General features: G+C 37.1%; 1 protein-coding gene across 1 annotated transcript in view; it reads right to left on the reverse strand.

Annotated features, from left to right (window-relative positions):
* Positions 1-13,211, reverse strand: part of MYCBP2 (MYC binding protein 2) — a 273,159-nt gene that overhangs the window by 146,342 nt on the left and 113,606 nt on the right. The window contains exons 21-23 of the mRNA XM_060129458.1: positions 10,616-10,733; positions 4,827-5,031; positions 4,021-4,174 (exon numbers count right to left, since the gene is read on the reverse strand). Coding sequence (XP_059985441.1) covers positions 4,021-4,174; positions 4,827-5,031; positions 10,616-10,733 — 477 coding nt within the window. The remainder of the gene's footprint in view (positions 1-4,020; positions 4,175-4,826; positions 5,032-10,615; positions 10,734-13,211) is intronic.

The raw sequence follows: 13,211 nt of genomic DNA on the forward strand, positions 1-13,211 counted from the left end.
CGGCCAGCTTAAACAGGACAAAACGTAGCTCATGACTTTCCATATCTGAGCTAAAGATATAAAGTGATTATGTCACTATAAATGAAATAATTTGAACAAAACAGTAATATAGATCACATTTCATGAATAACAGAGCAACAGTATACTTAAAAGTATAATGTGTACTTACAAATGTAAAGCTTTTGTACAGCAAAAACTCCATAAAAAAGTGTATAGACAAAAGATAAGTCAAAAGAAAATACATGAAACAAACATATGAGACAAAACTGCAATATCCATAACGTAGAAGAGCTCCCGCAAGCCAGTAAGAGATAATCAATCCCATATCGAAAGTGGGCAAAGCACATGGAATGCTGTTCTTAGGAAGGAAGCACAAACAGAATGTATGCAGATGCTGAATCTTACTAATAAACAGTAAAGCAGTCACAAAAACCGTGAGGGACCCACAATGCCCTCCTGCCATTATCTCATTCCTTTTATCTCTTTCATAATAAAATTCTCAAAAAGCAGTTTCCACTTCTTTACCTCTTTTATTCTATAAATTCTTTTTGGAAGAGTTGTTTTTATCAACTATCGAGTACACACAAAAGAAGAGTAACAAAATATTTTCAAAATAAAGTATGAAGAATAATGACACAATATACACTAGTAAAAAGAACACTACCATTATCTATTAAGTACTCTGTGTCTCCCTCCCAACTCAATTCCTTTCCTTTTCCTTTCAAAGGTAACGATTATCTTGAATTTCAAAAGTTTATTATTTTCTTGCTTTTCTTTATGATTTTTCAAATGTTTGTATCAAAATAGTATATTATTTAAGTCTGGTCTTCTCAATCAATGGCACTTGATGATCCAAATTTACTAAATATAAAAGCACTTATATCCAGCAATCTCACTTTGGGTACATATCCAAAAGAACTGAAAGCAGGATCTTGAAGAGATATTTGCACACCCATGTTCATAGCAGCATTATCCACAACAGCCAAGAGGTGGAAGCAACCCAAACACCCTTCGATGGATGAAGGGATAAAGAAAATGTGGTAGAAACATACAATGAAATACCATTCAGCTAAAAAAAAAAAAAAAAAAAAAAAAAAGAATGAACCTTGAAGACATTATGCTAAGTGAAACAAGCTAGTCACAAAATGACAAACTATGTATGATTTCACTTATATATATATCTAAAGTAGGCAAATGCAAAGGAACAGAAAGTAGAACGGTGGTTGCCAGGAGTGAGAGGGAGGGAGAAATGAGCTGTTCTTTGCATAAGTTTAAGTTTTAAAAAATGAAAATGTTCTGGAGAGATGCTGTTCAACAATGTGACTATATTTAATGCTACGGAACTGTACACTTAAAAATGGTTAAGATGTTAAATTTTATGTTATTTCTACCACAATTAAAAAAATTTAAATTATTTTTAAAAAACACTTAAAAATAATACTTCACACAGAATAAATTCTATTTAATAGCTGCTATAATTAGTAGCATTAATATTATTGGTTTATTGCTTTTTAATTTAATCTATCAATCTAAGTGATACTTGTAGTCTTATTTATATAAAAAACAAAATACATGCATTTTAAAAGGTATCAAACAGGGCTTCCCTGGTGGCACAGTGGTTGAGAGTCCGCCTGCCAATGCAGGGGACACGGGTTCGTGCCCCGGTCCGGGAAGATCCCACATGCCGCGGAGTGGCTAGGCCCGTGAGCCATGGCCGCTGAGCCTGCGCGTCCGGAGCCTGTGCTCCGCAACGGGGGAGAGGCCACAACAGTGAGAGGCCCGCGTACCGCAAAAAAAAAAAAAAAAGGTATCAAACAATATAAACCAAACCTAATACTTGTGAGCCATAGCGAAGGTTAGTGGGATTTGGTACGGGGGAAGAAAAAGATTTGGAGAAGGACCACATCATTTTTCCTGTTTGTATTTTTGCTTTGCTTTTTAAAAAATAACACAGATTCATGTGTTAGTGTTGTAAATTTTGACATGGGAAATAAAATTGCTATTAACATTTATCTGCTCTTTTCAAATGTTAAAAGTTTCTAATTGTTCAGGAGAAGTTATTGTTAAGAATACAAAAGGAGGCAGACTCAGGCCGGAAGGAAAGTCAAAGTAAGCTGATACTGAATCTGCAATGTCTGTGATAGCTGTAAAATGCACATACCCTACTGAAAAACACAAAGGACACAAAGCACTTATTAATTCTCATGTGCTCGCTACATCAGAAATTTTTGCCAGTAGTCAGGATAAAGGAACAAACTCTCCACCTTCCAGCTGTTTTACTCAAACACAGGAGGAGACTGTCCTTCATCTTTTAATCTCTGTTTTAGAATAAAGGGTAAATGATCAAGGACCTGGCAAGCATCTGAGATCATCTGTCCCCACTGCTACCACATGTGAAAAAGGCAAGGTTCAAGTAATCGGATGCCGCACTTTGGAGTTCTGTTAAGACCCCAGGGAAATGATTCTAATGTTAGAATCTACTTCTGCTGTTCTCTCTAATTTAGAGAATGCATTTCTAATTTAGTAAATGTATCCAGAGACTAATTCCATACTGTCAGTTTTTACTTTATTTTGTTAATGCAAATTTACTTCATTTAAAAATAAAACATGTAAGGATCATAGAAAATCAAACATCAATTTAAACCTAGGTCCAAACCAGAGCTTGCTCTTTGGTAACTAAGTCTCTTGTACATTGACTTCCAATCAGTAAATAGTTGAGGATAATTCTATTTTTACATCATTTGTTTCTCTATCCCCTCCGTTCCACTGTGACCACTCTAATTCTGGTTCTCAGTATCTCATGTCTTCATAAGAATCACTATAAGACTACTCACCTCTAGTCTCTTGTTATCTAATCTACCCTGTATATTGCTGCTACGGAGATCTAAAAGCACTACTCAACTCAATTCTGGCCTCCAAGTCTTCCCACAAAATGCCCAACTGAGATAGCAAGCTTGTGAGCAACCTGGGAAGCACTATAATTCCTTCACTAGGAATCAGGCCTCAGGACTGATAGAAAACATGGCCTTTTAAGACTTGGATGGCTGGTAGAAATGAAAGCAGGAATGGGCAGAATAAAGAAGACAGAGGAAGTCTTCCCCCTCCTCACTCATGCCACTTCAACCTTTCAACTTACCTGGATTCCTACTAAGGTTGGCCAAATAAACAACGCAAGGGGGAAAAAATGGTTAAGTCCTGTGATGAGCCACTCTGGTAAGGGCAGTATACACCCCCTATTAGCATTCAAAGCTACAAATCTGAGGATAACTCTTTCCTTTACTCATTATGTATATAAAGCACCATAATAAATTTTAAACAAGTTACAATATAATTTCTTGAATCGCCTGTGTACCTGTATCCATCTCTACATTTTTATAATTTCCAGAGTTTGATAACCCTGTATATTTCTCTACCAATATGGGGATTTTGTTACATACATTCCTAAAGGGCAAGCTCATTGATCATATTTATTCTGTATTGTCTTTGGCATAATTTCTTCTACATAGCTGGTAATGATTAGATATTTACGGGACCAGGAAATAGAGTGAATTCTATACAATACAGACAAGAATGCTGACAGACTAAAAATAATTAACAAGAGAACTCTTGAGAGTAAAATTTCTTATTATAATGAGAGTAGCAAAGCCTTCTACAGCACCTACTATGCGCCTCTACCCTAAGTTCTCATAACAGCCTATAAGGTACCATTATTATACCTATTTTATAAATGACGAAAGTAAGGCACACAGAGTCAAAGTAACTTGTCCACAGCGACACAAAAAGCAACGAGTGCAGCTGGGGTAAACCTAGGCAGTCTGGCTCAGAATTCATGCTTTGAACCACTATACTAAAGGTAGCAATAGTGAAGGTCCCCAAGAGTCACTGTGATAGAAGTGTAGTTAACAGTTAAATAGGAGAGTTCTCATCTATGAAAAGTCTGCCTATACATGACTTTTATATTCCACAAAAGTACAATCTGATCCAAACTTATTACTCTATTTTATAAACAGAGAAGCTTACCTCCAAATGACATCATACACAGGATCAAGACACACACCAAATCCTTGCAGATCCTCTTGTTCAGAGTCATTAAACGTTTTACAACTCCCATCCACTTTATTTATCAGAAGACACTTAAATGGAGGAGGTTCTGATATAGAAGCAGGTACCAAGCCTTAGGAAAAAGTATTTATATATTTTAAAGATGCATTACCTTTTTATATTCCCCCAACTTATAAGATAAGCATTTCCTATAAGGTAAGTATTATTACTATCTCCATTTTACAGAAGAAGACACTGAGACTGAGGGATTTAAGTAACTAAAAACCTTTAAGTAGCAGAATTTGGACTAAAACCTCAGGCTGTCTAAGTCCACAACACATGCCCTTAATTTCTACACAATACTACTCTATTATATAATTATTCATGATATCATGGACACAAGTATAAATTGACACCTTGGTCTCGATGAAACGTCAAAGTTTGACTTATGTAACCTTCCATAAAACTAATTTCCATCATTTACTTGACAAGAACCAACACAGAAAAATTCCTCTTTCCAATACACTGTATAGGATTTATACCACTACAATTTAGCTCATATTTCCACCACTCTCTAGCTTGTAAGTACTTTGGTTTCTACTTTCCTAATTATTTCATTCTTCCAGCACATAGATATGTATAAACATAGACACTTAGAAGCTTCTTTTAAACTACTTCAAACAGAAGAAAACAAAAAGCTACAGGACTACATCTCGTAATAGGGAAAGATGACTGTTTACTATCAAGGCTATTTTGGAGGGACATTTGCTTGTTTGGGGTATTACCTATGATGTGTTTACTGGCAAAAATTTCTGATGTAGCGAGCACATGAGAATTAATAAGTGCTTCATCAATTCGTAAGAAAGTCTGGTCCCCACTTGCACCTATCCAGGTAGCTTTTCTTCCATATTTTGATCCAATGTTAGGCATGGGAGCTGGTTTTGCATTCCAATATGGCACATCCAAAATTGGTCTACCCAGTTGTCCTTTCTAAAAGATTAAATAAATCGTATTAACAATAATACTGGATAAACAATTTATAATATTTTATAAAGTTAAGGAAACAGTAGACAAAAATAGCTCTGTGAGACATTATTCTTCATCAGTTGTTAGCTATATTTTTTAATAAATGAAATTCATATGAAATTTAGACCAAACATTTACAAAGGAGTAAAATAATTTCTGTTATTCTTAGGAATTCTCCCCCTAATAAACCACATAGTACATGATTAAAAAAATAATAATACAGTTGAAATATTTCTCCATGTAAGAAATCTCCCTGAAATACTATGATTGTCTTTACCAACATTTAAATAAAAAGTATAATAAATACACAATATGTTAAAAAATTGGTAATACAAATTGTTCATTTAAAAAATCACTTTGCTACTTTAAGTTGACGGTACCATAAAATGTCACTCTCGAACTCACAGAGTCTAAAAATATTTGGGTAAAAGGCCAAAATAATGAATACTGCCACTGTGAATACAATTAGGAAATTACATATTTTTCACATGATCATGTGTTAGTAAGTTATTTCATTTATTTTTCAAGATAGACAGCAGAATCATTATGATGTCTTAAGTACGTAACTGTGAACTCACTTAAAAAGTATGGCTGTCTCTAGGTACCTGTTTGGTAAGAGTAATAGGAAGTTTCTCACTACTAAGCGAGTAGCTGTAAAAGAATGTTAATGTTGGATTGGGAAATATTCACCCACCCGTGGCTCAGGAGCTCTCTCTCTCTCTCCTAGCATTCCCCTTCCACAACCCCCTGGAAGGCAGACAATGCTGCACCACGGCAGCCAGGGTTCACTACAAGTAACGGGAACGGGAAATCACAGCAAAACACCCAGAGCATAAGGGAGCCAGGAACACTGCAAACAAACACAGCCACAAACTGACTGCAAAAGCAACAGAACATCAATCCCTGGGTTGAACCAATGGAGGGAAAAGTGGCAAGCACAGGATTAGAGAAGCAGCCAAGAAATTTCAATGTTTATCTCAGCTTCTTTCAAGATCCTTATGTTTTGACAAAACAAAAACAACAGCATAAAAATGTGTACGTCATATTGAGGGGTATTATTATGCTTTTGGAGGAAAAGAAACTAATTATATTTTTCATTGACTACTGAAATAAATATCTATTCCCCTATCAACCAACTAATGTGAAGAAAAGCAGTCTAAAAATATGATAGCTGCCTGGACAGGCCCCATGGGATTCAGAACGTGGTTGTAAATAAGCCACATTTAAATACACAGAGGTTCACAGCTACGGCTTCTTGGACTAGAGGACAATGATGATTGTCTGATTCTAAACATTACCATTCACATTCCCTCCAAAACAACAAAATCCACACAGAGCAGGCTTCTCTGGTAGCGCAGTGGTTAAGAATCTGCCTGCCAATGCAGGGGATGTGGGTTCGAGCCCTGGTCCGGGAAGATCCCACATGCCGCGGAGCAACTAAGCCCATGCGCCACAACTACTGAGCCTGCGCTCTAGAGCCCGCAAGCCACAACTACTGAGCCCACGTGCCACAACTGCTGAAGCCCACGTGCCTAGAGCCCGTGCTCCACGACGAGAAGCCACCGCAATGAGAAGCCCGCGCACCGCAACAAAGAGTAGCCCCCGCTCGCCGCAGCTAGAGAAAACCCCTGCGCAGCAATGAAGACCCAACTCAGCCAAAATTAAATAAATAAATAATTAATTAATTAAATAAAAACTCCACACAGAGCAAAGAAAACCACACATGACTCAAGCCTTCAGCAGTATCAGGAAATAATGGACCTCAGGACTTTTAAGGTGCCTGAAACCAGAGGGTGGAGGTAAGGTGCCGGGCACAGAAGGGGAGGCTCAAGAAGGGAACAGAGGGAAGAACTGGCGAAATCATCCCCCAAGGGAAAACCTGAACCTCTGCGTGAAAATGCCAGATAACAGGCAAGGGCTTGAAGGTTCACAGTGCCAGCCACAGGAAAAAGGCTTCAAAGTACGCAGGATGACTGCTCACCCATCAGGCTGACACAAATTAAAAGGTATGAGGGACAACACATGCTGCTGGCAAGGCTGTGGAGAAACAGGCACTCTCGGACACTGCTGGTGAGATGCAAAATAGAGGGGAATCGTTACTATCTCACGAAACTACACAGGCATTAGCCTTCGACCCAGCAAACTTACTTCGAAAAATTTACCTCAAAGGCACACCTCTAACAATATTCATTGTTATTGTTGCAAAATATTAGAAAATACTTCTTATTCCAACCACGAGAAATTGATTTAATAAACTACAAGATATATACACAATTGTACTATGCAGATGTAAAATACGAATTGGGAAGATCTCTATGAACTGATGAGGAATGATTTCTAGGAGATACAGTAAAGTGTAAAGACAAAGTACCGAAGAGCATATATAAAATACTACATTTTGAAAAACAAAGATGGGGAAATAATTATATATATGTATATATATACATACCATATTTATACCTATATCAATGCAGATATAGATAGACGGTGTGTGTGGTTATTTACGTATTAATCTTTAAAAAAATAAACACAGGAGGGAGAAACTGGAAAACAATGAACTTCATAACCTACAAGCAAGGCGTGAAGGGGTGGGAAGTAGGGATGCCAGAGATGGGGGAGGGAACGACACTTGGGTGAGTATACCATTTTTGTGTAACTTAACTTTTGGAAACATGTTAAGGTTCTACACATTCAAAAAATAAAACTCCATCTAAGGATGTGGGAGGAGGGACCCTTAAACTTAAAAGCAAACTGAAACAGCGCACTGGACCACAAACCACTCTCCTTGGAAGTCTGAGAGCTCCAAGTCGGCAGGACATGGTAGGGGTCAGCAGTTAAACCAATGTCTTCCTACAAAGGGCCAGGAAGACTGTTACAAGAGGGAAAAGAGGAACCCCACTCAGTGACAGTCCTTTAATTCGTCCCCTTTCTGCCCTACCTTTGGCATTCCTCTGGAGCCTCATTCATTGTTCAAGGCCAAAGTTATCTCCATGCTGAAAGGTCATCCCTCTTTCTCCCCCACCCGAGATCAGATCTTACTCACTTTACGGAGATGAACCCCTGTCCCAGGACAGGGTGAGACAAAGTGTAACCGGTAAAAGGGCCCGTTTTCAGGAACAAGGGAAGGAAGGTGATCCTTGGCTGTTGTCACCCTTTACAAAGAATCTGCTAGTTCTACCTATTTTTATCCATATTAAATAAAATTTAAAGAAAAAGAAAACTAAAACAAATGAACCCAACTCTATTCCAAAGGAATAACATAATCCCACTGAAAGGGGGTGGGAAGAAAGAATCCAAGTAACTTATGAACACAGTATCTGAATCTATACCTTCGGTCTTGGGGTAGGACACAGGCGAGAGGGGGCGAGAGCGGGGGAGAGGGGGGCAGAAGCAAGAGTGATAAACAAATCCTGAACTCTTTTTAGGGAGTTTGTTTTTACAGTAGTGTGGGCAAAGCAAATATAAAACTATTTTAGACATAGTTTAGGACTGAGTGAATGAGGAATAAATGTATTGATATTGTTGGGATCCAGGATTCTTACTGTGGAAGAAGGGACATAAACATGGAATGAGACAAGGTAAGAAAGAACCCTATGGGAATGGGCTGGAATTAAGAGGTATCAGTGCAGACTTATTATTTCTAAAATATACGTATGTATGTATATATGCACACAGATGTGTACTGGGGATGCAATGAATACACCTAGTGCTCAGCTGGTGTCTAGTACTATTCCCCACTAAAAACAACCTAGGTTTTTTAGAGAAATAGCTGATTCTAGGACTCATACAGATAAGCCTGGAACAACTTGTTATGCCAGGAAGTAAGGAAGTACTCAAAAAAACAAAGAGGCATGTCACCAGAACACAGAAGTCAGCGTGAAGGGACTCCCACTGGCGAAATCTGAGACAATATAAGCACCCAAATAATTAAGTACAGTAATGACGAAAAAAGAGAAATGTGTCTACACCAATAATAAGTAGACAGGTAAACAAACAAATATTAAATGGGCTCTTGCTTAGAGTAAAACGCAAAGGGCTGACAGGTAAATGTGAGGACGTGCTGGGGTTGGAAAAATCATCATTTTTGCAGCCATTATAGTAAAGACTGGCTCAGGCAAGAACAATCAACAGATGCGAAGTCTAGAAATTCTGAAGAGAAGCAGGTATCTTAAAACTTAACAGTGTCAACCCAAAAACTGCTTATTAGTTTCAAGTGAAAAAATTCTAACTCTGCGGTAGTGAAATCAAACAAAATTTTACAGGTGATCAAAATTTACATCACCAGTGAAGGGCAGGTGGGCATTTTGTGCCTCCAAATGTGATTCCCTGAGAAGGACACGATGTCACTTACATGGTATTTTAGTCTGGAATGCACAACCTGAATCTAAACATGAGGAAATATTAGAGAAACAAAAATAAGGAAACTTTTGTTAAAAAAAAGAAGTACCATATTCTTCAAAAATGTCAATGTCATAATAAACAAAGAAAAGGAGCGAAAATGTTACAGATTAAAGGAGACTAAAGAGACATGAGAAATAAATACAATGCCTGATCCTAGACTGGAGGGGAAAAATGCCAGAAAAGAATTACCGGATCAACTGACAAAACACAAACTATCTAAGGAGTAAAGGATCATAATGTGTGCAAGTTATTCTTAAAGGACAAGAAAAAAAAAAGTTTTATACACACATGCATACAGAGTACGTGAGAGAATGAGAGCATGAATGTACAAATGATAAAGCAAATGGATCAAAATGTTACCAATAGGTGAATCTGATTCAAGAATATATGGGCGCTCTATGTACTATTCTTATTTTTGGGAACCTTTCTGTAAGCTTAAAATCATTTCCAAGTAAGAGATTTTTTTTAAGTTCACATTTACATTTTAAAAAAATCAAGAGTTGCAAATTACATCCCAGAGACTTAGGTTAGAGGGTTCTGAATAGTTACCCACACCACAGATGGTACAGGTTTATTAGCACAGTCTTATTAAGCTTTTCCTTGAGCTCTACTATGCCCAAACTATACAAAATTCTCAGAGCATCTTCACTCTTTTCAAGCTTTGGCAAAAAAGAGAAAGAGCAAAACAGACAGGCAAACAGACAGAGAGAGACACAGAGAGGGAGAGGAAAAAGTAAACTATAACTCTAAACAAATCTACCAAGAGAATCAGGCCTTTAAAAAGTTCTAAAATAAAAATAATTCTACATGTTAAGAAAAATGATTCTTTACAAACTGTTGGGAAATAAGTTTTCAGTGACAGAATTAGCTCTATTGAATGCTTAACAGATTCTGACCTGGAATAAACATGTCCAGTATTCTAACACAGCTGTTAAATTTAATAAATTCTAATGCTACACTACAAAAGAAAATCATTTCAAAGCAAAGTCTGTTAGGTTTTGTGTATGTTGGATGTGGAGACAGGAAATATGCATATGCAATAATTATAATACAAGAATTTCACTGAAACCAGAAAAAATAGCTAACGTAGACAAATTGCAAGGCAACGGTACAATGCAATATTATTAATGCTTAAAAAATTTCTTACAGAAAAACTTCCAAATGTGAAGACCTGTCCATCCATTAAAAGTACTGCCGTGTGGTTGCTGCCTGCAGTAACTTGTGTGCTAGGGCCTGGCAATGCTTGAACAAGAGTGGGACATCCCCTAGGTTAAAAAAAAAAAAAAAAAATTAAGTCAATTTCTTACAAGACCCAACTGAAATAAAAAACAATAAACAATGCAATAAAAAATAGAAGAGATAAAAGGCACTAATAAGAATATTCAGCAAACACTTACTTAGGTACTATATGCCTGTCTCTATCCTATGCGTTAGGTACACAAAGATGAAAAAGACATAATCACTGACTTTAAGGAGATTATTAAAAAGATTTCTTGAGTTTACTACCCTAACTATGGACACATAATTTTTATTTTTTCTGAAAGACTGGTGCTACCTTTGTTTTAAAAGAAAAAAAAATGTTACCTTATATAGTGAATGGCAAGTTAGAGAGCTCTATAAATATTTGTCAGATGAAATAAAAATCATGTGCTGATTTAGCAGGAATTCAATCTAAGAACCATACAAAACAATTAAATTTATGTCTTATTTTCTACTTTTTTCCACTGAACTGTCAATTATTTTTATGTCTTCTTTTCTACCATTTTTTCACTGAATGGTAATTTTAGATTTTAACATATACAGTAGTTAATGAATTAGAATACAGTATCATGAGAGGCACCGCAGCAGTGGCTACAAGCTCAGGCTCTAGATGTAGACTGCCTGCATGTGAATCCTGGCTCCATCACGTAGTAGCAATGTACCATGACTTTGAACAAGTTACTCGTCCTTTTTGTATTTCAGTTTTCTCTTCTATTACATGGAGATAATATTAAACAGTATTTACCCCATAGGGTTCCTATGAACCATAAAGAAGCTCACATATGTCAAGGGCTTGGATCAGTGTCTGGTACACAGTTAACAATTAATAAATGGTAACTATTATGATAAATGGTATCCCCGTATTCATCGTATCTATCCTTGTAACCATCCCTATATCATTTTATTTACCACTTTCAGTAATCATCATCTATAATGAGAATAATCACACTACAGAAAGAGTCCACACATAATAGGAGAGCTCTGTTTTTGAGACAATGTAATTATAATACTTTAAATTTTTTTTAATTACATATATTTTTAAATGATTATTCAGGCTGCAATGAAAAATGAACTGGGAAGAGGCAAGACTAGCAGCTGGAAACCTAGTTAAGAAGATGTCACAATAATCTGGGTGAGTTATGGTGGAGGCCTGAAATAGGAACAGTATGGACTGAAAGGAATGAATGGATTTGACAGCTCTATAAGGAACAGAACTGACTAGACTCCGGCAATGACTGACATGGGGCAATGAAGGTTTTCTGCTTAAGTAACAAGGTAGATGGTGGTAACATTCACTTAAGCTATGAGAATGAATGACAGCTAGGAAGACGAAGAGAGAGAAGATAGTTTTCATTGTAAGTCTCTCTAACATTTAGGTATGGACAGAGGAAGAAGAAGAGCTCATAAAATCTAGGACATAACAAAGAATGAACTCTGGAAAAATGTGGTATGTAGACAGTCATTTCAAGAATAGGGAAATAATGTACATGCTGAATGCTCTAGAGACAGATACAAATGACCACCTGATTTTGCAAGAAGGAAGTCTCTTTGGTGGAGTAGTCACAACACTATGTAGCAAAGGAAGAGTTAACAGTGGGGTCAGAGACTAATGCAAAACCCCTTCAAAAACCTCAGCACAAAAGGGAAAAAGGAGAACCAACAGCTAGAGGGAAAATGGAGCTGAAGGGGAAGCTCTGTCCTTTTTAAGAATTTGCAGAAGTTTAAAAGAGTGAGTAAAGATAAGGACATATGGTTCAGAGGGGAGACAAGAAACAGAACTGGATCCCTATGGAAAAGGCAGAGGTTTCACGGCATAGACAAGAACAGGCCCCTCTTTCAGTGTAACATGAAGGAGGAGGAAAGAAGTAGTAATGGACGCAGGCAGGTTGGCAGAGTTGCTGGACTGAAGAATTTCCCACCTAATGTTTTTATTTTTGCTGTGATGTGAACAGAGGTCAAGTGCTGAGAGGAAGAGGAAATGGGTGAGGAGAGAATTTAAAGATTACGGAAAGGGTACGGTGGTGAATGGAAAAAATAAAAACCTAGACCAGAAGTTTTTAACCCAGATCCAAATGACTTCTAGGAAGTCTGAAAGTGAACTTCAGGAGATCTGTGAATCTTCTAAATCTGGAAGCCAACTTTTAAGTGTATATTCTTATGTCTGTTTTCTGAAGAGACAGCCTATGTCTTTCATCACATTCTCAAAAGGTCTTAAATCAAACAGTTCAAAACTACAAACCAGGAGGATCACTGCCTATTGTAGAAGGATTGGTCCAATCTACAAATCATAACAATCTGTATAAGTATGGTGATTTATTTTCTTCCGGAAGCCTAAGTTAGACATAGAAAATATAGGTAGACCGATTCACGCCTGAAGTTTTGCCATGCCTTCTCACCCAAGAGGGTGAGAAAACTGAGGATAATGGTAAGAGTACAGGTGAAGAGAATGAACGACAGTCTCTAACGTAGTCGGAAAAAAACTG

Source organism: Lagenorhynchus albirostris, chromosome 18 (genome assembly GCF_949774975.1).
Source record: "Lagenorhynchus albirostris chromosome 18, mLagAlb1.1, whole genome shotgun sequence".
Taxonomy (NCBI): domain Eukaryota; kingdom Metazoa; phylum Chordata; class Mammalia; order Artiodactyla; family Delphinidae; genus Lagenorhynchus; species Lagenorhynchus albirostris.